The sequence below is a fragment of the Asparagus officinalis genome, chromosome 7, assembly GCF_001876935.1.
Source record: "Asparagus officinalis chromosome 7, Aspof.V1, whole genome shotgun sequence".
Taxonomy (NCBI): domain Eukaryota; kingdom Viridiplantae; phylum Streptophyta; class Magnoliopsida; order Asparagales; family Asparagaceae; genus Asparagus; species Asparagus officinalis.
This window is the reverse complement of record NC_033800.1, coordinates 20,868,237-20,891,228: the sequence shown is the minus strand read 5'-3', so window position 1 is coordinate 20,891,228 and position 22,992 is coordinate 20,868,237. Positions and strand designations below refer to the sequence as shown.

Sequence of the window (22,992 nt, the reverse complement as noted above, 5' to 3'; positions counted from 1 at the left end):
AGATCTGTGTGATCTCTTAGAAATCCAAGACAATTAGCTTTCAAGTAATAAATTAACAGATAAAGTAGCAAACGCTCAATATTTATAATAAGAATAATTTGCTTGAGTTTACATACTCACACAACTTGATGGAGATCCTTCTTGTATGTATGGCTCATTGATAGTGGAGTTTTGAGCCCATGCCGGCTTGAAAGGCTCAAGCTGAATCTGTAAGGGCTGGTCAGAGTAGTGGCATTTGTAAGCATTGTTAGGGTCTCCAAATGTATTGCTCTCACACCATCCATTTTCCACGGAAGAATTCTATATGAAGACAAGGCAAGAGAGGCATTAAACTTGCAACACAAATTTTGCAGAACAAATATACCAAAATATGTCAACATCAGATAATCTTGTTATGCCTAGAGCTAAGCTACAAAACAATAATAATCAGATGGTTTCTAGTGGGGTTGTACATAGCACATACACCTGGTTGTTTCCGTGGTATACAGATTAACCAGTGTTAAGAGCATCAAAATTTTAGGCTATTGGGATATCAGACATTTTGACATAAGGATATTTCTCAGTACGCTGCTGGCGCATAAAAACAAGTATCCAAATTTTGGGGTCGGTTACATGAATCCTACTCTTCACTCAGTTCTGTTGAGGGCTATCTCCTCAGCTAAGTTAACCATGGTCATATCCTTCTCAACATGTTCCCATCAAGTTCTCTTATTCCTACCTCTAGCCCTAAATATGAGAAACCTCTAAATTCCTACGCATGCACTCATTTCTTACCCTATCTCTTAGTGTCAGCTACTTGTCCAGCACCAAGCCACCAACGACGAATGAAGTTGTGAATTTATGAGCGTAAAACCAATATGATATAATTCTTGGACCTTTCATGTGGAAGGCAGTATAAAACATACTGAATAAGAATTTGAAGTTATTCTACAAAACATGGGATCAAAATGTAAAATCGATTAGTTACTATTCACACATGTGCAAGCAGATGGCATATTCATCTACTATATAGATGCATTCTTACAGAACCTTTTCAGAGAATTAGCATGTTGGAAACTTCTTTAATATATCATGTGACTGAATAACAGAAAAAGCCCCATCTCTTTTTAGGTTGGACTCGACTACGAAGTTACAAAACCGTGCTTTTGCACGAAGATTCTGGTTTAGTACTTTTAACCGAAACTCAAATACAAATCCAAGATGGCATCAAGTATTACATTTTTATTCATAAGCAACCTTGCATAACAACATTGATTAATTTATTTACACTGAGTTAGTTATCTCACAAATGGGACTACTCCTTCACTGGCATTCTGCTCATATAATTTTCTACGTAGGCACTCATACATAAGCATAAACAGGATTCCTCATAGTTCCCATATAGTTAACTACAAGAGCAGTACAACTTCCTGCCTTTTGAATCTTACCTCAGTGCAAACACCATGTGAATTCCAGAAGCAGGAAAAAAAAATTGAAGGGTCATTTAGTTACCAGAATGACAAAGTGCTACACTAAAAACTCTATAATAGATGAATCCAAACATGAACAAATTTAATCGGTCATAAAAAGTCTGAAGCCATGTGAAAAATGATTTTTCTTATAACCAACCCCACCCTCCCCCAGGAAAATCTTTCTTATTAGATAGGCTAAATGGCAATTAAATACCACAAAATTTCCAACTATTGTCACTTAAATACCCTGATTTTTTTTGCGGCACTTAAATACCATAAGTTTTTAAGTGGCATATTGATACCTTCTATTAGCACCACGTGAGAATATTCCAAAGAACATTCCCTTGTGATAGTCACATGACAGATTTATATTCCTTTTACCCCCATTAATTACTGCAATTAAAATTTCTACCCAACCCCATTCTATTCTATTTAAAAGTTAGATCATTTAACTGTAACCTAATTCTCAAATTCTTTCCTTTCTTCTAAATTTTTTGTTGGAAGCCATGAAATCAAGCTCTAGAATATCAAGGGCTTCACCAAGTGCTTCCACATTCCCCAAATCCAATTTTAAAAATCAAGTTTGGAAGAGACATTACCTCAAATTTCTCCAATCCAAGTTAAAATGTAGAACTTCAATGTAGAGCACATACCCCCATCTCCAAGATCCAAATGTGAGGTTGATGCTTGATCCTAGGGCGAAATCCAAATTCACAAACTAGGGCGATATGATTTTTAGGAGTAATATAACAAAAATGAAAGAATTAGGAATGTTTTAACTGCTGGTGGTTAATTATGGGAGGGTTATTTTCGTCCTTCCATAAAAAAGTAACACTGTTAACCCGATTTTAGTGACAGAAAACTTAAGGTATTTAAGTGACACAAAAATTAACTCAGGGTACTCAAGTGCCAAAAGTGGGAAACTTTGTGGCATTTAAGAGCCATTTAGCCTATTAGATATGAACTCACAAAATCTTACTTCCGTGTAGCCAAACAAATATTTAGATTATTCAAATGCAACCAAAAATGATCAAGATGTCTTCACTTTCTATATTATTCACCACTTTTTAAGCCATTCTTTTGAAGTATGACTATCTAAGTCTCATTTTTAGTAAAATTTTGAACAACTTAAGTTATTTGAGGGGTAGCTCAAAATTATGAAGATTGGGGTTTATATCAAACAAACCAAAATTTTGGAAGTATGTCTAAAAGCCAAAACCAAAAACATGATAAGAAATGGAATGGAACGCAAACTCGATCTCGATGTGGGCTGCGCAAGGTTACAGAAAGTGCTAGGCAGCAGAGCCGGCACCTAGAGCCTAGGCACTTGGGCGGAGCATAGCGGGGCCTAGGCAGTTTTCCTTTTTTTAGTTACAATAATTTATAATAAATCCTAATGTTATAGGAAGCACCACACAACTAGGTGCCAGATGGGCGCCCTCCTACACCTAGGTGGATTTCTTTCTTTGTTTAAGTGGTGGTGGAGGAAGTTTTCTCAAAGTCGAAGGAGGCGTTCAATGTTAACGGAGGACGCTGGAGGCTGAGCAGAAGAAATCAAGACCAACACCTAAGTGGTGCAGTTAGCTTAAGCAGCCCACATTCCCCTAGTCGATTCCAATACCTAGGCGGGTGGCCTAGGTACCACCTAAGTCTAGGCGCACGCTTTCTAAAACATTGGGTTTGGGCTAAGACTCTTATATTTTTTCACTGGATGAAGATTCAAATTTGGATCCATTCATGTCATAAATCAGGTCTTTTTTAATTCCATCTTTTTAATAAATCAGGCTTGCAAGTGGACTTGGCACACATATACATGAAGTATGCTCACCTACAGTCAAGTTCTAAAATAGAGCCCAAAAGTTTGCAATTTGTGAGTTTAGGTTTGAGAGTGTTGAGAGATGTTATGTAATGTGGTTTACTCCCACATCGGGTATGAGACCAGACTTGTATCTATTTTCAAACTATATATAAACCAGAGTATGAGGCCTTGATCTCATAACTCTTTTCTCTCCAAATCTCTGCTTATAATATTTACATGGTATCAGAGCCAAGTTGAAAAAAACGTACCCAAAAACCGCTAGCCTCCCGATCTGCTCGCAATCGCTCTCACCCGCAGCCGCCCTCTCAGTCCCCCCGCAACCGCAAACCGCTAGCCGCCTCTCACCCGCAGTCGCCCTCCTCAGCCCCGCCCGCACCCGCAAACCTACGCGCCTTTCCAGCAACCATCGCCTCCAGCCACCACTACCGCACGTGCCCTCGCTTCCAACTACCATTGCCGCACTCGCCACAACAGTCACCACCGCTGCACCCTACCCTCGCCTACCTTCCAGGCATCCCGCCCGCACCCATCGCATCCAGCCACCGCCGCCGCACCCAAAAAACCCTAGCTCCATATCTCCCGTTCTCATCCCCCTGCCCCACCCTCGTTTCTGTGATGATTTGAGTCGTTCTTGCCTTTTATTCTGATTTGGACTCATACTATGAGTCACTGAATTTGATTTATTCTGATTTGGACTCGTACTATGAGTCACTGGATCTGATATGCTCTATCTGATCTGTTCTGCGGAGGGTCCTTTCTTCTCGTCTGTTTTCCGATGGCTGGTTCTGATTCACCTAAGCCTACTGATTCTCTGATTCAGTCGAGAGTCTCTGAGTTATTTTATGGTCGGATCACTGACCGAAAACTTGATGGCAACAACTACTTACAGTGGAAGCGGGTTGTGGAGATCTATGTGGCCAGTCGTGGGAAGACTAGTCATCTGTCGACGGATCCTCCTACTCCGACATCTGATTCCTGGACACTTGATGACAATATCCTTCTGCGTCAGATCTTGACTTCTATGGAACCCAAGATCCAGGATCTAGTTCTTCACTGTCTTACTATGAAGGAACTCTGGGTCTTCCTGGCCGATCTCTATGGTGGTCGCAGTGACGTCAACCGCGCGTATGATGTTATTCAGGGGTTGTTTCGAAAGAAACAAGATGGCAAGAACATGGATGATCACTATGACGAGTTCAATCGCCTTACTGAGGAGCTTCGCCAAATATTCCCCATTACTAGGGATATCAAGCAGATGCAGAGTCAGTGGAATCGCTTGATGGTTCTCACCTATTTGGGCACCCTTGATCCTGCTTATTCCTCGGCCCGACCACAAATCATGGGAAGTCCGCTGTAAGTTCCCTTGCTGAGACGTACCATTTTTTGAAGAATGCTATTCAACACCACACTCTGCAACTTCTACAGCTAGCCAGGACCATTCTACCCTTGCTACTCAGAATTGATAGTCTACTAACCGGGGAGGCTACTCTGGTGGATGTGACCGTGGTCGTAGTGGTTCTGATGGTCGTGGTGGGTTCAATGGAGGTCGTTCTACTAGTCGCGGTGGACACAGAGGTGGTCGTGGTGGTCCATCTCGGGTTAGCCCTGGTGATGAATCAGTTATCTACTATCACTATTGTCATGAGCCAGGCCACATGAAGTTTAACTGTCCAAAGAAGAAGGGGAAGAAGGCATTTCTGGCCTCTCAGGATATTTCTCAAGATAACCATATTCAGCAGTCGTCTCCACTCCCGGATGAGCAGTTACGTCGTCAGTTTGAACAGTTCCAACTTTTCCAGCAGTATCAACATACACAGGTCGTGCCGTCTTCTTCCTCTGCTACTCTTGCCCAAGCAGGTACTCCTACAGCTTTTCTTACTTCGTCTTCCACTCCAACCTGGATTATAGATTCTGGCACTACTGATCATATGACTGAGAACTGAGGTATTCTGTCATCTTTTTCTCCTACTTCTAACTCTGTTATCCTAGCTGATGGGTCTCGCAAACCTATTTAGGGTATTGGCAATATACTCCCCCACTTCTTCCCTTCCTTTGTCCTGTCTTTTATCTGCCTGATTTTACGTACAATCTTTTATCTGTTAGTAAGATTACTAAGCTTCTCAATTGTACAGTAACATTCTTTCCTTCATATTGTATATTTCAGGATCGGGTGACGAGGAAGACGATTGGCACAGGATGTGAACGCAATGGCCTGTATGAGCTAGAGTTGGGTTCTCTTTCCTCATTAGATTGTGAGTCATGTCAGTTAGGAAAGCATCATCACGTGTCTTATCCTAGTCGAGTCATAACAGAGCAATTCAGCCTTTTGATTTAGTTCATTCAGATGTATGGGGTCCTTGTCCCATTATTTCAAAATTAGGATTCAAGTATTTTGTTAGTTTTGTGGATGATTATTCGCGTGTTACTTGGATATATTTATTGAAATCTCGTTCTGATGTGTTCTCAACTTTTAAAATATTTTTATCAGAAATACAAAATCAGTTCAAATCCACAATAAAAGTTTTGAGATCGGATAATGCTAAGGAGTATTTACAAACAAATTTTGCCAACTTCCTTGCTCAATCTGGTATTTTGCATCAGTCATCATGTGTTTACACTCCTCAACAAAATGGGATGGCTGAAAGAAAAAATCGACATCTCCTAGACATTGCTCGGACCTTTTCATAAATAGGTGCCTAAAGAATTTTGGGTGATGTTATCCTTACTGCTTGTTACTTAATTAACCGCATGCCATCTTCTATCCTTCAACACAAAATTTCGTACACTTCGATGTATCCTAACACTCCTCTGTTTCATCTACCTCCAAAAATATTTGGGTCTTTGAGCTTCGTCCATAATTTTAGTCCTCACAAATCTAAACTTGACCCTCGGTCCCATAAAGGCATCTTTCTTGGATATTCTCGTACCCAGAAAGGTTACCGGTGTTTCTGTCCGTCCCTCCAAAGATATGTTCTATCTACTGAGGTTACATTTTTTGAACACCAAGCTGGTCATTCTTCATCTGTCTTTCCCAACCCCTCAGACTCTTATGACTATTTGACCCTTCGAGAAACTTTATTTAAGCATGCTGACTCTTTGGCTGACAATGGTACTGATAAAGATCCACAGCGACTTTAGGGTCCTTTCCAAGTTTATACACGTCGTCATACTCTTGCTCCTGTGCCTCCGTCTACCTCATAATCAAATCCTGTTTCAAGTGCTATTATACCCTTGTCTGAGGGTTCTGATGATCTTCCTATCACATTATGTAAGGGTAGAAGAACTTGTACTCAACATCCCTCTCTAATTTTGTTTCTTACTCTCATCTTTCCTCTTCCTTTAAATCTTTTATATCTTCATTGGACTCACATTTGGTTCCCAAGACTGTGTCAGAAGCCCTATCTATACCAGGTTGGGTTCAAGCTATGAAGGATGAAATGGCTGCTTTGGAGCAAAATGATACTTGAGATTTGGTATCTCTTCCGCCAGGCAAAAATGTTGTTGGTTGCAAATGGGTTTATACTGTTAAACTCAATCCTGATGGAACACTGGCACGCTTGAAGGCACGTCTGGTTGCAAAGGGTTTCTCTCAAGTCTATGGTCTTGATTATTTGGATACGTTCTCTCCTGTTGCTAAGATGACTCCGGTTCGTCTTCTCATTTCTATTGCTACTACCTATCACTGGCCTCTACATCAACTTGACATTAAGAATGTATTTCTTAATGGTTTTCTTGATGAAGAAGTTTACATGGAGCAACCACCAGGCTTTATTGCTCAGGGGGAATCTCTGAAGGTCTGCAAGTTAAAGAAGTCTTTATATGGCCTAAAACAATCTTCGCGTGCTTGGTTCTGTCGCTTTGCATCTGCAGTTCAAGACTTTGGTCTCAGTAGATCAGAGAAAGATCATTCTGTCTTTTGGAGACTACATAATGGCAAGAAAATTCTGCTTGTTGTATATGTGGATGGCATTGTAATCACAGGGATGATACAATTGAGATTAGTGGTTTGAAGAAAAATCTACATTAGCACTTCCAGACTTAAGATCTAGGGTCTCTCAAGTACTTTCTGGGTATAGAGGTGGCCAAGTCAAAGAAGGGTGTTCATTTGTCCCAGAGAAAATATGTGCTCGATATATTTTCAGAAGCGGACATGTTAGGATGTAGAAGCATTAATTCTCCAATGGATGTAATGTAAATGTAAAGTTGTTACCAGATCAGAGGGAACTTCTTGAGGATGTTGGACGATTTAGAATGTTAGTGGGAAAATTGAATTATTTGACTTGGCTAGGGTTTGCAGGTGCAGGCGCGGGCTGAGGAGGGCGACTGCGGGTGAGAGGAGGCTAGGGTTTGCGGGTGCGGGCGGGACTGAGGAGGGCGGTTGCGGGTGAGAGGCGACTACGAGAGATCGGGAGCTAGTACAAAATCAGAATACAGAGCGATGACAAATGTAACACTAGAGATGGTCTGGATTCGCGATTTATTGACAGAAGTTGGTCTTCCCCCAGAATGTCCTATGAAATTATATTGTGACAATCAAACAGCAATCCACATTGCTGAAAATCCTGTTTTCCATGAGAGGACGAAGCACATTGAAGTTGATTGTCATATTGTTCGAAGGAAGATTGTAGATAAAATCATCACTACAAGACATGTATCGACAGGTCATCAGTTAGTAGACATTTTAACAAAACCACTTCGGAAAACTCTGGTAGACTTTATTTGTGACAAGATAGGCATGTATGATATATATGCTCCAGCTTGAGGGGGAGTGTTGAGAGATGTTATGTAATGTGGTTTAGTCCCACATCGGGTATGATACCATACTTGTATCTATTTTCAAACTATATATAAACCAGAGTATGAGGCCTTGATCTCATAACTCTTTTCTCTCCAAATCTCTGCTTATAATATTTACAGAGAGAAAGCCTTTTGCAATGTATTAGCTTAGAAGACAAGGAGAAACGCTTATCACAACGAACAAAAGTACGCTTCTTGCAATGTTATTGATTTACAACATGAATGAATAAAAACTTATGAAAGTCTGTTTACATTCATCAGACTGATAGTGAGATAATGAGTATATTTCTAATATATATAACAAATGTGACAAACTGACAGGTAACCATCAAGAACTTTTAAGGCACAGAAATGCCAAAACACTCTACAAAATAAGAGAGCATGAAAGCATCTTCCAGACAAACCAAACAAAAAGCTCTGTATAAGTCTAAAGTCTAAACCAAAACTGATGAGAAAATTATATGCAAATACATGCATGTAAGGGTTAATACTCACAAAAGACTGGAGCGACAATTCCCCGCCATAATATTCCTGATGATTTAGATTCTGGGACCAAGTTGGCTTGTATGGTTCAAGTTCAAAAGAAAGGGGCTGTTCATTGGTGGGCCTTTCACATGAATACTGATGATCCACATGGAAATTGTTCTCCCCAAACTCACTATAGGAAGATTGCTACATGCAAAACATAGAATAGAGAAGAAGTTATCAATATTTATTAGCAATATTTATTAGCAACACAAGATGTGTACAACTACATAATTGAGCACACGTCTGTGGAAAAAAAACATGAGTATGTGGTACCATTGGGAGTTTAATTTGCAATATAATTCTTCGAATTAACATACACAAGCAGCATACTCTATGGTAATGGTTTTTTTATGGGTACAATGTGTAGCCCTACTTTCTACAGAAAAGCATGTACAAAGAAACAAAAGACAACCAAAAGCATTTAGAAGATTGGACTAGCTACAAAAGATCCTTATGTTTCAGGTCAGATGTTTTCGTCTTCCCTTAATTACAAAGATTCTTCCCTAACAGGCATTAACTGCCACATTTACACTTCGAGTTAAGATGACAGAAAGGGGGAAAAAGAACTTTAACTTCCCTCCCTTTTCTATCTTTTCCTCATTGGTTTTCCGATGGACCAACAGAAGGGAGAAGCCATTATAGTCGACTAGGGCGCAACTTGAATTGGCAACCCAAAACGGACTAACCCATCCTTCTCATTGGCTGAAGTTGAGTACTTTGATTCGGCTTAGACTGTTTGAAGCTAACCTCACTTAAAACCGGGAAGGGTTAGGTTAGGGTTTGACCACTAAGCTGACTCTGACCTAACCTTAACAGGAAATTTACTCTTTATGACGTGTCTTTTGTTTCTAGTTGTCTTTAATCCATGAGTAGAAGATTTGGTTATTCTTCACCAGTGACGTTGAATATGTATTCTTAAGTTGCAGAGTTGATGATCTCTTGCTTCTTGACTCTTGATTCATGCACCATCATTAGGCTTCAAGCTTCTATTAAACTATTTCCACGATATACAACAGCACCAAAAGGAAGCAGTACAAGTTGTATACTAACACTCAAAAGAGTAGTATTCTTACGTACAATCATCTTCATATCGTATTCATCTCACATTCTACTTTAATCTCCTATTTGATCCTAATCTTAGGTATAAATTAAAGGGGATAGGAAGATGTAGAATGGATGAGAGAAATTCAAAAAATAGTACATAGTTACTACTGTTGTCAATTGGAGAAGAGGTTAAACCATGTAAGGGATGGACCCAGCATGAGAGAAGGGAGGAGAACTAGAAAAGAAGAAGGAAACAGTAAGAGTTTTTCTTTAAGTCAAATTTATGCCAACCACCATATTCCCACACACACAGAGGTTTTCCTGATATCAACATAACCTTAAAATTAAATAGAAATGCAATACATTGTAAAGGACATCTGAAACTTCTTTCTGACTTACATTAGTAACATAACCACCCTTTCAACACGGAAAAAGGTGGGAAGAGGATGTGGGTACTCAAGGATGGAGTCATCGTGATTTGTGAACTAGTCATCAATAAAACAAGTGAAAAATGGTGATATAACAATCATAAGGTGGCAGCTAGCAGAAGTCCTTTCATAAAGTTCTCCCTCTCAAAGCTTATGAAAAGAATGTCCTCCTTAATCTAGTCCAAGATTTGAAAATTTTAACTAGCAATCTTAAAGATTTAGTTATCAACTTACACCATTTTCTAAAATCTAAGAATTTCAGAATTGCAATCTTACTACTCTTAAATTTAGTTCCCCTAACCATTACACCAAAACTCCGAAGTTATGGTGAGAATCAAGGATCATAGTTTTATATTAATTCGTGGTCGGTTGAGCGTCCTTTTTTATGGTGAGGATTAAGGATCATAATTTTATATTAAATTTAGTTCCCCTAACCATTACACCAGCAGGTTGAGTGTCCTTTTTTATGGGTTGAAACATTGACTCACGTAGCGGTGTCAATTTTTACAAAACCTGCATTTAATTCATGGTCGGTGGAATTTGAACCTGGGTTGCTCTGATACCATCTTAAATTTAGTTCCCCTAACCATTACACCAAAACTCCAAAGTTATGATAAGGATCAAGGATCATAGTTTTATATTAATTCTAACAGCTACAAATAAAACTTCTTTCATTTTCCTAATATTTGAATCTGACTCAATGTCCACAGATTTGATTTTAGAAACTGATACACTAAATATCTGATGATTTTTTACATAATTTACACTAATGAATAAGAGAAACAAATAGTTCAAAATATAAGGTCAGGTATTCACTCATTCAACCTTGGGATACGTATGCTCCTCAGTATCATGATATGTCAATCTCTGATGCAACATCGGGTCCATAAAGTTTTCTTCAATGTGAAGAGGCTCCATGTAGTTATTATACTTGTTATAATCATAGCTGCAGCTCTGGTCCTTTGTCGCATCATAGGATGAAAACCACTGCAGAAAAACAAAGTTTTCAAATTTTACAACAAAATAGATCATAATTTGAAATAGGCAAGTTTTCCACAATATCAATCCCATAAGATAGTTAACTCTTCAGTCTCACATCAAAGTGAATACCTGCCAATATAATTATAGAAATTTCAGTAACTAGGGTTAACAATAAATGAATTTGAATGACTATTCTGCATCAGGATAAATATTATTTACAGTTTAATAATTTAAATGTCACAAGTTACTCAAAAAATGTCTGAATTTTGAAACAGAAATAGTACAAATTATATTGCAGCTAATATTTAAACTAGATGCACGGCAGCATGTGTGCCTCCCAAAATCTTAAAAATTTTAGCTGAATTTTCAGTATGTTCAGTTGTCTCATTGCTGAAACATTGGTATTCCATGTATCGCTACGATAAAACCAAACAGATTACAGTAGTTACCGAAGCAACAGAAAGAAAATGACTGAAGTTGTCTCTAGGGCTAACAATTGACAACTATTTCAAAACAAATCACCTATTGACAGTATGTTAAATCTTGGTTCTGGAAAGCAACAATTAACTACCTCTAAGGAAATTTCCCCATTAGACTCCTAATGCATTTTGTGTCAGGTTGACGAAAGAAAATAACCCATTTTATTTTTCCTCCTCCTTTATTATTTCCTCTTATCCTTAGAGGGTTTAAGATGGAACATAAGTTTGAGAAGTGCAGAGCCGTCATAGTTGCCAAAGGCAGTGGAGGTTCGAAGCGGGTCTTCATCAAGGATTAGAGTCGTGAGCAGAAGGAACTTTGAAGGGTTTCTTCCCACAAGCTCTTGTTGGATTTTTGACACTATAATGGCGATAAACAGTTTTTTGGAGTAGAAAGTGGGTAGAATGAGGGGATAGGAACTGTCAGGTCAGTGGGCTTAGGCTGATGACAAAGTAAAATGGGTTTCAGTCAGTTAACTTACTTATGATGAACTGAATGAATGTTGTCTAAGTAAGTGATGAGCAGTTTTACCTAACAAACAGCCAGGAAAAGCGGTAATTCTTTTCTCTGGCTTGATAAGGCTGAATAAGTGGTAGTAGAAATTAATGTTCTCCTAGAAATATAAGCTTGAAGTTCATTAGAAAATCATCCCTGCTCTACATGTAGGCTGCAGCAAAGATATCACCAAAACTATACATGCTCTCTTATACTTATTATGCAACCTAATTTAATTTCAGTCCTAATGAAATGCATAAATGAAAGGAAGTACGAAATTTTAGAGGTTACATGACAACTATATGCTCACAGAAGTCTTTACCTCCAAAAGTTATGAGAGTGAATCCTCAATTTACTTTGAAATTTAATTTCTTAAGCAGGTAGTGTGTTTATTTAACCAACATTATTTTCAGAACACTAAGAGTTTCAGATCTCTTCTACTTATCTGGATCCCTCTTGATCCTTTGGGTTCTGTTTTCAGATTTGATAAGAGAAAATAGCATCGCTAAATTTAAGGGGCTTTATGAAGATTATACAGCAGAATAAGAGATACAAAAGATTCAACTATAAGTTCAGGCAATCACCCGTTCTGGCTTAGGATACCCTTGCTCCTCATCAAAATCATAATAAGTTAATCTCTGATGCAACATTGTCTCAGTCGAGTTTTCTTCAATATGAAGAGGTTCCGTGTACTGATACTTATTATACGCATAGCCATAGCTCTCATCTTTCATCTCATGTGACGTCGGAAACCACTGCAGCAAAACCAAATATTCAAATTTTGCAACGAAATAAATCAAAATTTGGAAGCAGCATAATTTTTCAATATTGATCTCATAGAGAACAGTCAAAATGGAGAACCAGAAATTGTATTCTTGTCCAGTACTTCTCAGTTTTCACAATGAAACTTTGCAAAATGATTTCAAAAACTTCAGATACTAAGATAACTACTATTGAAAATTATCAGCATTCAGCAATTAAATATTGTAAATTTACTCAACAAGTTTGTGAAGCTTTGAATGTTTAGTAGAAAACTTGAATTTCACTCTTTGTGCAACGTCTTCCATGAAAAATGAAAACAATTACCGCTGAAGACACTGGGATTAGAAATGAGTGTCATTGATATAGAGATACTAATATCATCCTAGAAGAGGATGATCCAATGCAGAAGACTGAGAAAAATGAAATGAGTTTATTGGAGAAATGTTAGGATGAGTATTATTTTGTATGACTTCTATTAGGAGTATAATTGATACAGAGATGTTAATATCATCCTAGAAAAGGATGATCCGATGCAGAAGACTGAGAAGAATGAAGTGAGTTTATTGGAGAATGTTATGAGTATTATTTTGTACAAGTTCCATTAGGAGCTTCAGAACCTTTTTTTTAAGATTTGAAATAGTTAGGTAATTTCTTTTGGATTGTTTATTATACTCTTGCTGCTTCCTTTATTGTTGTGAATAGTCAAGTACTATCTGGCAAAGTTGACTTAATTGTGATTGTGAAGTTCACAATTTTTGAATTTTACAATTGTTTTTGGATTTTTTTTATAATGTGATTTACAAAACAGAAAAGAGATGCATGGATCAGTATAAATAGAAAGTAATCACCCATTCCGGCTTAGTATATGCTTGCTCCTCATAAGCATCATGGTAAGGCGATCTTTGATGCAACGTCTTCTCGGTCAATTTTTCTTCGACATGAAGAGGCTCCATATGGTGATACTTATTATAAGCATAACCATAGCTCTCACCCTTCCTCTCATAAGAAGTCAGAGACCACTGCATCAAAACCAAATTGTCAGAGTTATTAATGTTAAAAATAACAATAACGCATTACGTAATGCATAACATAGGTTATTCTGTTTATTAATTATTTAGATATCTCATACATACAAACTATTCATAATGATTTTAATAATTAACATCATCAAAATTTTCAAACATGAAGGAGAACTCAAAGAGGTACAGAAGTAAGGATTTAGAAAGTTACACCTTCGTCGAAAGGAATTAGGATTTAGAAAGTGGAGTAATGGTTAGGATTTTCTTCGTTGGTGAGAGGTGATATGAGAGCCGAGAAGGGACCAGAAAGGAGCCTTATTGTCAGTGAAGATAAGAGGACGAGAAGAGCCTTATTGTTGGAGACACTTCATCTTCATCAAAGGCACACAAAGAAGAAGAGATCGAGAAGTTTCTTCGTCAAAGGAGTGAGAGGTGGAGGGGGAGAAGATGAGAGAGGTGCTAAAGATGGGGTCAGGAGATCGCTGGTGTTTTTCAAATGAATGACATTGGTGTTGGGTTCAATTGGGAACTTATTTTGGTTAGCGTGATACTGATTTGGATAGTGAATATATCACCAAACGTTCAAATCTGATCATCAATTTGACTCAATTTAACAATGTTAAATAACACTTAACGTAATGCGAAATTTTGTGTTTTTTAATGTTATGTTCTGCGTTAAATACATGGATGTTATACCTGTGTTTTATAACACTTTGGCTCTATTTGGTGTTGAAACAGGTTTCAAAATAAGTTTTCTCCTACATTGGAACAAAATAGATTGCAATTTGAAACTGACAAAATTTTTTACAATACTAACCTCACAGAATACTCCAAATCAACACCCAAAATTATAGTCTTATCCAGTTATTTTTCACTGACACTGAATGCTTGCCAAAATAACTTCGGAAATTTCAGATAATGAGGTCATCATTACATGAAAATAACATGTTTATTCAACATTTATATAACTACTATCAACAATTAACATTTAAATATCATTAATTTACTCAAAAAAATATCTTTACCTTTCAAATGTTCATTCTTCATGCAACATCTTCCATGAAAAAGGAAAAGCAATTGCTTTTTTAATACTTTAAGATTAGAAAGGAGTATATCGACAAGAGATAACTGAGATGTTAATGTCATCCTAAAAGACAGGGGAGAGCAAATGGTCAGTTTTTCTAATTTTCTAACGCACCCAACCGAACCGAACCGAGTTATTTCGGTTCAGTTCGGTCGATTTCTCGGTTGTTACTAGCTTTGTCACCAAGCAATGGAGGATGCAGCTGCAACCGAGAAAGTATAGGCTTTCGCTATGGCTGAAAATACAAAAGAGAATATTGAAGGCCAAAGAAGATAACATATAACTGAGCTTTTAATTTTTTATCATAGTTGTTGCCTTGTGATTCGTAAGAGAGAAGATTTCATTTGGGCTTTGGGAAAAGGGAAAAGATAGGTGGATCCCTCACTTTCTCTAATATTTATGGTAAAAATAGGTAATGGTAGACTCACCTTAGTGTGTGAGAGAGGGTATGTAATTAGGGTATGTAATTAGGTGATTTAGGATATTCATTCAGTTCAATGGACATGATTTCAAGAGTTTCGAACCCGATCTGAACCTAAGTGATTTCAAAACCAAACCAAACTGTTAAAAATCAGACGGTTCGATCAGTTTGTTCGGTTCAAACCGAAGTTTGCTCGTCAATCTACATGTAGAAGATAGAGAAGAATGTTATGAGCTTATTGGAGAAGATTATAATTGATTTCATGATGCATATTAAAGATTTAGGAGTATTTTACTTTGTTTCTGTTGTTCAGTATTTAATACTAGTTTAAGTATTTACATTTTAATTTTTTGTTAAGTTTGATTGCTTTTTTTGTTATCATAGAAATGTGAAAATATATTTGCTTACTTCATTGTTGTACGTGTTAGTTGTTAGTAAATACTATTAATTTTAGAATTTTAATATTATTTTTTAAATTTGTTTCATCTTCTAAACTCAAATTCCTATTAAACAAAATTATTTTAAACAATCACTTACATGTTTGTATTATTTATTTAAATTAAAAAACTTGTACTTATATTATGTGCTAATAAACTATATGTTCTTTAAATAATAATATGGTAGATGAGTTCCCAATTTCCAAAACTGGTATAAAATTTGATATTTTGTCTAAAATTTTAATGTTGGATCAAATTTCTAATAGAACGGGGGAAAACTAAGTTTCCAGTAATATTTTAAAGCTAGATGTATAGTGCATCTCCCAAAACCTTAAATTTGATATTTTGTCTAAAATTTTAATGTTGGATCAAATTTCTAATAGAACGGGGGAAAACTAAGTTTCCAGTAATATTTTAAAGCTAGATGTATAGTGCATCTCCCAAAACCTTAAATGTACTAGACATCCAATATTTTCAGTCAAATTCATTCAATGATGAAAATGTCAATATTCACAAAAATCACTAAGATTAGCATTAAACAAGATCCACCGCTACTAACCATTTGTTATAAGCAACACGAATAATTAACATCTCCAAGACTGTTATACTTTAAACAAAGGTTTAATTGGACTTTGATACCCCAAAGTTTCACTGATTTTGAGCTTTGGTACCCTAAAGTTCTGTTTAGCCCAATTAACATCTCAGCCATTGTAACCGTTAAGTTTTATCCATTAGTTAACAGAGAGAAGATGAAATTATAAAATAGCCCTTCCTTATTAAACTCCCAAAATCCCTAGTTCCTCATTAAACTCCTAAACTCTCTGTTATTTAACAGTTAGTAGCCGCAATTCTCCAGTTCCATATTAAACTCCCAATATCTCTAAAATCTCATCCCTATACTCTCATCACTACCGATTTTTACCGCAACAACATCCCCACTAACATGAAGTCACGTTTTGTTTGACCTCAAGTCCTCACAATTGCTGCAACACTATGCTCATCCTCAAGTTCTCGACGAATTCGCGTTTGTCCTCAAGTCGGCACCCGCGCCCATCACGAACAACTAAACCCTTGTCGTCAATTATCATTCCCTTTCTGCTCATCCTCCTCAACCCAAGCTCACAGTTCCTCCTCAACCCTTGACTAATTTCATGCTCACATTTTGTTTAAAATTAAAATTTTCAATTCAAAATTTAATTTTTTTTCCCTAGGCTTGATCAAAATTTTCCTTAGTTTATAATTTTTGAATGTAATTTGGCTTTATTTGCCTTTTTTAAATTGTTTCATAAGATAGTTATTTTAAAATTATAGAAATTTTAAGGTTATTTAGGGATCTCTTCATGATTTTTAGCTTGAACTTTTTTAGTAAGTATCTGAATTAACCTTTGTTTGACTTTGATTTAGTTTTGACTTGAATTGTACACAATGGTGAAGATGTTACATGTGCACCATGGGGGTTCTTTCAGTCAATCATCTATAGGAGGGAAGATAGGTGTTGTAAAGGCCCGTCCTCTCATTCCCTTCATTTCGACCGTCGATCATGCAAGGTTTATTTTCAATGGTCGATTTGCCAATCGATGAATTTTTAAATTTCAATTTATATTTCAAAATATGTACATCTTTTTACAAAATTTGCTATATTAAACTTGTTCCAAATGATTTTAGATGATTTTTAATATTTTTTCTGAGTATTTTTCCAAAATTGAGTCCTTAACGAATGCATATTAAATTAAATCTGAAAATACCGTTTTTATACCCTATAAACACCAAACTTATAGCAGCCCCCACTTCATTCTTTGAGCCCAAACCCTAGGAGAGAGAAGACTTGGAGAAGGGGAAACTTCAATCCAAGGCAAGTGCTCCCTTCTCCCTCCTTTATTTTCATCAAAAATCTAGTTTTTATGTTAGATTATCATCTCCTATATCACGGATATCGATTATTTTTTTATTCTATGGATGTTTGGATTGATTTTGGATTGGATTGGATGGAGATGAATCATATTTAGGAGATATTAGCGTTTAAATATCATACAATTTTCTCTTCATGGTTGATTTGTATTTCCATAGTAAATTTATGAGTTTTGATGTAAATTTCACGGATTCCAGGTGCTAGTAATGTGTACTATATATTTGGAGCATTTAGGGATGTTTGGTGTTGAGATTTGAAAGAATCCATTTGAAAAACTCGACATTTTCATTTAGTTTTGTACTTGTTTACCTAACTTTGTGGATTCAAGATGAGAATGGTTCAAACTTACTTTAAATGATCCTAATGTGTTTATCTATGATGGGTATTCATTAGATTTTGATTTGGAACCTTTAATAATCAATTTGAGTGAAAAAAGTCAAAAACTGAGCTGGAATGAGATGAATCGTTGATTGTTATTCTTGAATAGTTGACCATTGATTTCCTATAGATTTGGATCTTTTTCAAACAGCCATAATTATTGACTTGGTTGCCCATTTTAGTTGATATTAGGCTTATTGGAAAGCTCATTGAGTGCTCTTTAATTTGGTTATATGATTTCAACACTTTGGATAAGTTTTATATTGTCTAGTGCTCATTTTAGACAAATAGACCTATTTGCAAAACCTTTTCTAATAACAACTAGTTTTCAAATGGCCATAACGTTTGACTTTGATGTTCGTTTTTGATGATTCAAGATTCTGGAAAACTTTTTGAGTCCTCTACAATCTTTGAATAGTTGATTTTCTATTTTGGTTTTAAGATAAGTATAGATTTGACGGTTTTTTATAGCAAAGTATAATTTTGGAAGAATGTTGTTTTAGTCAAATTTGAATGGCAGTAACCTTTAATTCGGAGCTCTGTTTTTTACGATTCAAGATGTTTTGAAAAGCTTGTTGAATTCTCTACAACCTTATGCAATTGAATTTATGTTTTGGTTTTTGGATAAACGCACTGGTAATAGTTTTTAAAGCAATGTATAGTTTTTGATAATTCATGTTCTTGCCATGCTTTACTTGTTGGATACATAGAAGATAGCTTCTTGTATGTTGTTATGAGATAGAAACCTAGTGGTGTTCTAGGTGGTATATTGAATGAGGACCGTGCGTGGACACAAGTTGTAGCTTGGAAATGTTGATTGTGACTCGTTTGGTATGATTATTCCTTTGGTTATTCAGATACATGTTGAATGAAAATTAAATAATGTATTATTGTTTTACGTATTCGGTATTGGACATTACGTGCATGATCCAGAACATGTTCTTGTTTAATTATTAGACTAGATCTGGTTTGTTTGATATCGGACATGATATACTGCTTTGGGGCATGAGTTTCTGTTGGACATGTATCGAGTCACATTGAGATTTGTGGCTATGGATTCCGTACCTTGTATATTTGAGTATGAAGATAATCAACTAGGTTAGGGCATCCAAAGGGTGTTATATAAACTGATCACCTATATGCAATCATTGGATGATCCGACATTAGGGGTATTCATATTAAAATGTTTAAGTACTAGATAAAAATATATGTATTCTCTATGAGACTAAAAAGAAGATAACTTAAGATTTTAACGGGGGAATCAAATGGTGAGAACCCAACAAATATTGACGATGTAATCAGTATAATCTGGTACCTCAGTGGAAAGTTGACGAGTAAGAATTCAAGAGCAAGTATAAAGCAATTATCTGTGATGAACTATGTTCTCTTTGTTTTTTATTATATCGGATGGACTTGTTAAATTTGTTATTTTTATTGCAATAGTTGTGATGAGTTAAGTTTTTTCACGTGTATGAGCTACCTCGAGCATAGTATGTTGTAGCACATGAACTAAGTTATTGGACATAGGATAGGAGCCTGAGATCCGGGGCTCACCACTTAATTCCAAATAAAATAAAAGATGAATACTAGGTAAATAGGCTTGGAGTGGACATGCTACGAGCTTGTAGTATGGAATGTAAGTGAGTTACATGTGTATTCCAAGATGTAGATTTGTGATGTTTCACACACTTGGACTTTTGCATTTTTACACTCTTGTTTCTATTGGTAGTTAGCTAGCTCTATGCCATGTTCCTTCCATATCCCTTCTATTTGTTGTTGGAATTTTTGTTGGCTTTTGGTATTTGATTTCAGTATTGGTTTTCTCATCCGTTTTCAATACATGTTTTAAAAAAAGATATTTCACCAGTGTTTGCAAATCAATTAGTTGTTTATTTGCCTTTTTTTTGGAAGCACTTGTTAGTCTGCTCTGACAGACCTAGCATACATAGACTTGTATGCCATATCTCGATTCTCTTTTATATTATCTCTTTGTAGGTCCCACCATGTTGGTTGATCCAATGGTGAGCCAAAGATAGCAAGAGCTCCATAACCTTCTTTCTTTTCATCAGTCTCTGTATTCATCTTTAGCATTCAGTTCTCTTTCCTCTCAGTTGAGATTATGTATTAGTTGAGAGCTTAAAGTCATATTCTTGTATTCAGACATTAGGCACGTATGTATACCCTATTTTGTACTCAATCGTATCGAATTTGTTTCTATATCTATTTGAGTTCAGTTTCCACTGCTTATTCACATCTTATATATTGCTTTGTGGGTATTGATGTGATCTACATTGTGATATGGTTTCTGTGATATATGATTGTGTATATACAGGTTATTATAAGCTTAAATATATGTTTTTGGGTGGAGTTTGGCCCACTTGCATATGTTGCCTAGCGTAGTCACGTGCTCGGGACGTGGTTGTTAGTCTTGGGGCGTGACAAATGTAATTCAAGTAGAAGAGAGACATTTTTCAGATTATAGTACTACACAACATATTTCTTGGGTTACAGCGGCAACTTCATGATATACTTGAAAGATCTTACGACGTCCATCAACAAGGGATTAGTTCCTTGGCATCCACAATTCAAGGAAAGGAGTTCTTAGAAAAAGTTAGAACGTGTGATGTATTTGTATTTACCTCGTTGACAACACTAGGAATGAAGTTGAAATATTAGGAACCATTAAAAAAGAGCAAGACAAGGGCAAAAGAATAATGTTTTTGTCATTGCAAACGTATCAAAAGTAACAATTATACATTATTATCATGAAGCATAGTGAAAAGGAGCGATTTTTATTACCCGGACTTAAATTTTTAGTGAAGTGAGAAATAGAAATGATGTTTTGAGTTTAATGGGTTTGGGTGAAACAGAAAGAGGAAGAAGAAATGGGGGTAGTTGAGCATTTATATTGAAGAGAAGGGTAAAAATGTCCCATCTTAATGACGTGCTAAGAATGTGACCTTATTCAAACAGAAAGAATAATGACCAGAAATATGGGGTTATGAAAATTCAATATTTGAAAAGTTTAGGGGTATCAAACAGGCAAAAGTAAACATTGGGGTATCAAATGGGTAAAATGGGTGAAACTTTGGGTAACCAATGTCCAATTAAGCCCTTAAAAAATTAATCTTTCGATAGAATGATATTATAAGCAACAATAAGAGCAAAGGGCATATCGCTAGTACTCACACTGTCATTCTCATGGAAAACCACCTTCAAATCCCTCGCTTGCTCAATCTGCAGATTTACAGCTTCACTAACTCCTCTCTTATTAGCATAAACAGGAATCCCATAGCTATCAACCCCAATCCTCCTCTCTCCATACCCCTGCGAGTAGAGATGGTGACAAACCAAATAATCAATAAATAATCTCTTAATTGTTTGTTTAGCTATTCAATTACATTCGATTCTGTAGTTCATTTAGCAGTAAATAAATAATTTTTAGTATTCAATTCATGCATGAATACAAGATTAGCCAGATGTATATCTGATACATTACTTATCAAATATTCATCCATTGTAATTTGTATTATTACACAGGTAGCAGTATGTTTTTTTACTCACTCACATTTCTTAATTTAATTTCTATATTAATTTTGAGAGACTTAAAAAGGGTCTCAACTGGACTTTTAACCAAATATTCAAATTCCAAATTAATACATTCAAAGGAATCAAATTTTAATTATAAACTAAATGCTATTTGAAATCAAACTCTTTAGAAAAAATGATAGATTTATCTTCTTAATTTTATAGTTTGATATTCATAGGCATATATTATTAATCATATTTTTTAAAATAACTTCGAAAATTATTCCTAGATATTCAAAAACTATTCATGTTCGAATTTGAATGCAAAGGCTAAAAAAGAGGATATTCGAAATTTAACATTTTAAACGAATACAAATATAAACAGGATTCGATTCGGACCCTACCTGCGAGTACCCGAAAAGGTAATACCCAGCCCTCTTCCACAGACTCCGGTAGCCCACTTCCTCCACGTCAGCACCGCCGCCTATCTCGGACCCGCACACAGGCGGCCAGAAACCGAGCACGTCAAGCTCCGGCCAGTTGCACCTCCGGGCGGTGACCAGAATAAGCCGTAATCATACAAAGGCGGCTGCTCGGTAGGGTTCCGGTGGTGATCTGGCTCCAAAGGTGGAGGGGAGGGTGAGAGAGGTGACGCTAAGGTTTCGGGGCGGTGATCAGAGACCGGAGGTGACGATAAGGGTTCGGGGCGGTGACCAGATCCATTGAAGATAGGGTAGCAGGTGAGGGGGAAGGAGAGAGGGGGCGGCCGTAGTGAGGGTGATGTCGTAACCGCCGTGGAAAGAGGGAGGGTTGTACTCTTCAAGGTCGTCGTCGTCGTCCCCGGCGGAGAGGGAGGCCATTGCGGTGAGATTAAGGGAGGTGAGCGGAACTCAGGGAGGGGGTTGATAAGGGTGAATGTGTAGGAGAGCATTGCTTGGTTTTGGTGTTGATTGGTTCGTGATGGGGATTGACGGCGAGTGGAGTAGAGTGAGAGTAACAAGAGCATTTTTGGCGATGGCAGCTTCTGATAATTTTCTATCGTGATTTTATTTCCTTTTTCGTTGGTTACGATTACGATAAAGGAGGGGTGAGAGGGAATATTTCTGTTGAGTGGGACCTGAGTGGGCCTTCGGTAATTGAGTTGGGTGTATAGTCTACTTCTTGTGGAGTTTTGGCGTGCAAATCTTGAAGACGAAAAAAAAAATGGAGATTATATTTTTGGAAAATTTATGCCTAGCCCTATATGTTAAAAGCCCAAATGACTCAGCCCTTTATATTATTTCCCTTCTGTAAAAGCTTTGAAAATACAAATGCAATGTATTTCGGCCCTTCCAACGTAGCAGTATGCATAATATTTATTATATTTTCTTAAAATCCTAAAATACCCCTACCTATTTCACCCATCAGAACATCTCTCTCTCTCTCTCTCTACCA

The 22,992-nt window shown here is 36.7% G+C and overlaps 1 protein-coding gene across 4 annotated transcripts in view; it reads right to left on the bottom strand.

Annotated features, from left to right (window-relative positions):
• LOC109848499 overlaps positions 1 to 22,582 on the bottom strand; it is a 23,667-nt gene extending 1,085 nt beyond the window's left edge. For 2 of the 4 annotated variants that reach the window (XM_020418013.1, XM_020418014.1), the window contains exons 1-7: positions 21,963 to 22,582; positions 21,220 to 21,357; positions 13,631 to 13,801; positions 12,605 to 12,775; positions 10,893 to 11,054; positions 8,563 to 8,739; positions 121 to 300 (exon numbers count right to left, since the gene is read on the bottom strand). In XM_020418013.1, the coding sequence (XP_020273602.1) occupies positions 121 to 300; positions 8,563 to 8,739; positions 10,893 to 11,054; positions 12,605 to 12,775; positions 13,631 to 13,735 (795 nt within the window). In that variant the 5' untranslated portion in view covers positions 13,736 to 13,801; positions 21,220 to 21,357; positions 21,963 to 22,582. Of the gene's footprint in view, positions 1 to 60; positions 301 to 8,562; positions 8,740 to 10,892; positions 11,055 to 12,604; positions 12,776 to 13,630; positions 13,802 to 21,219; positions 21,358 to 21,962 lie in introns of those variants that run through there. The other 2 variants (XM_020418012.1, XM_020418015.1) reach the window with 2 other exon arrangements.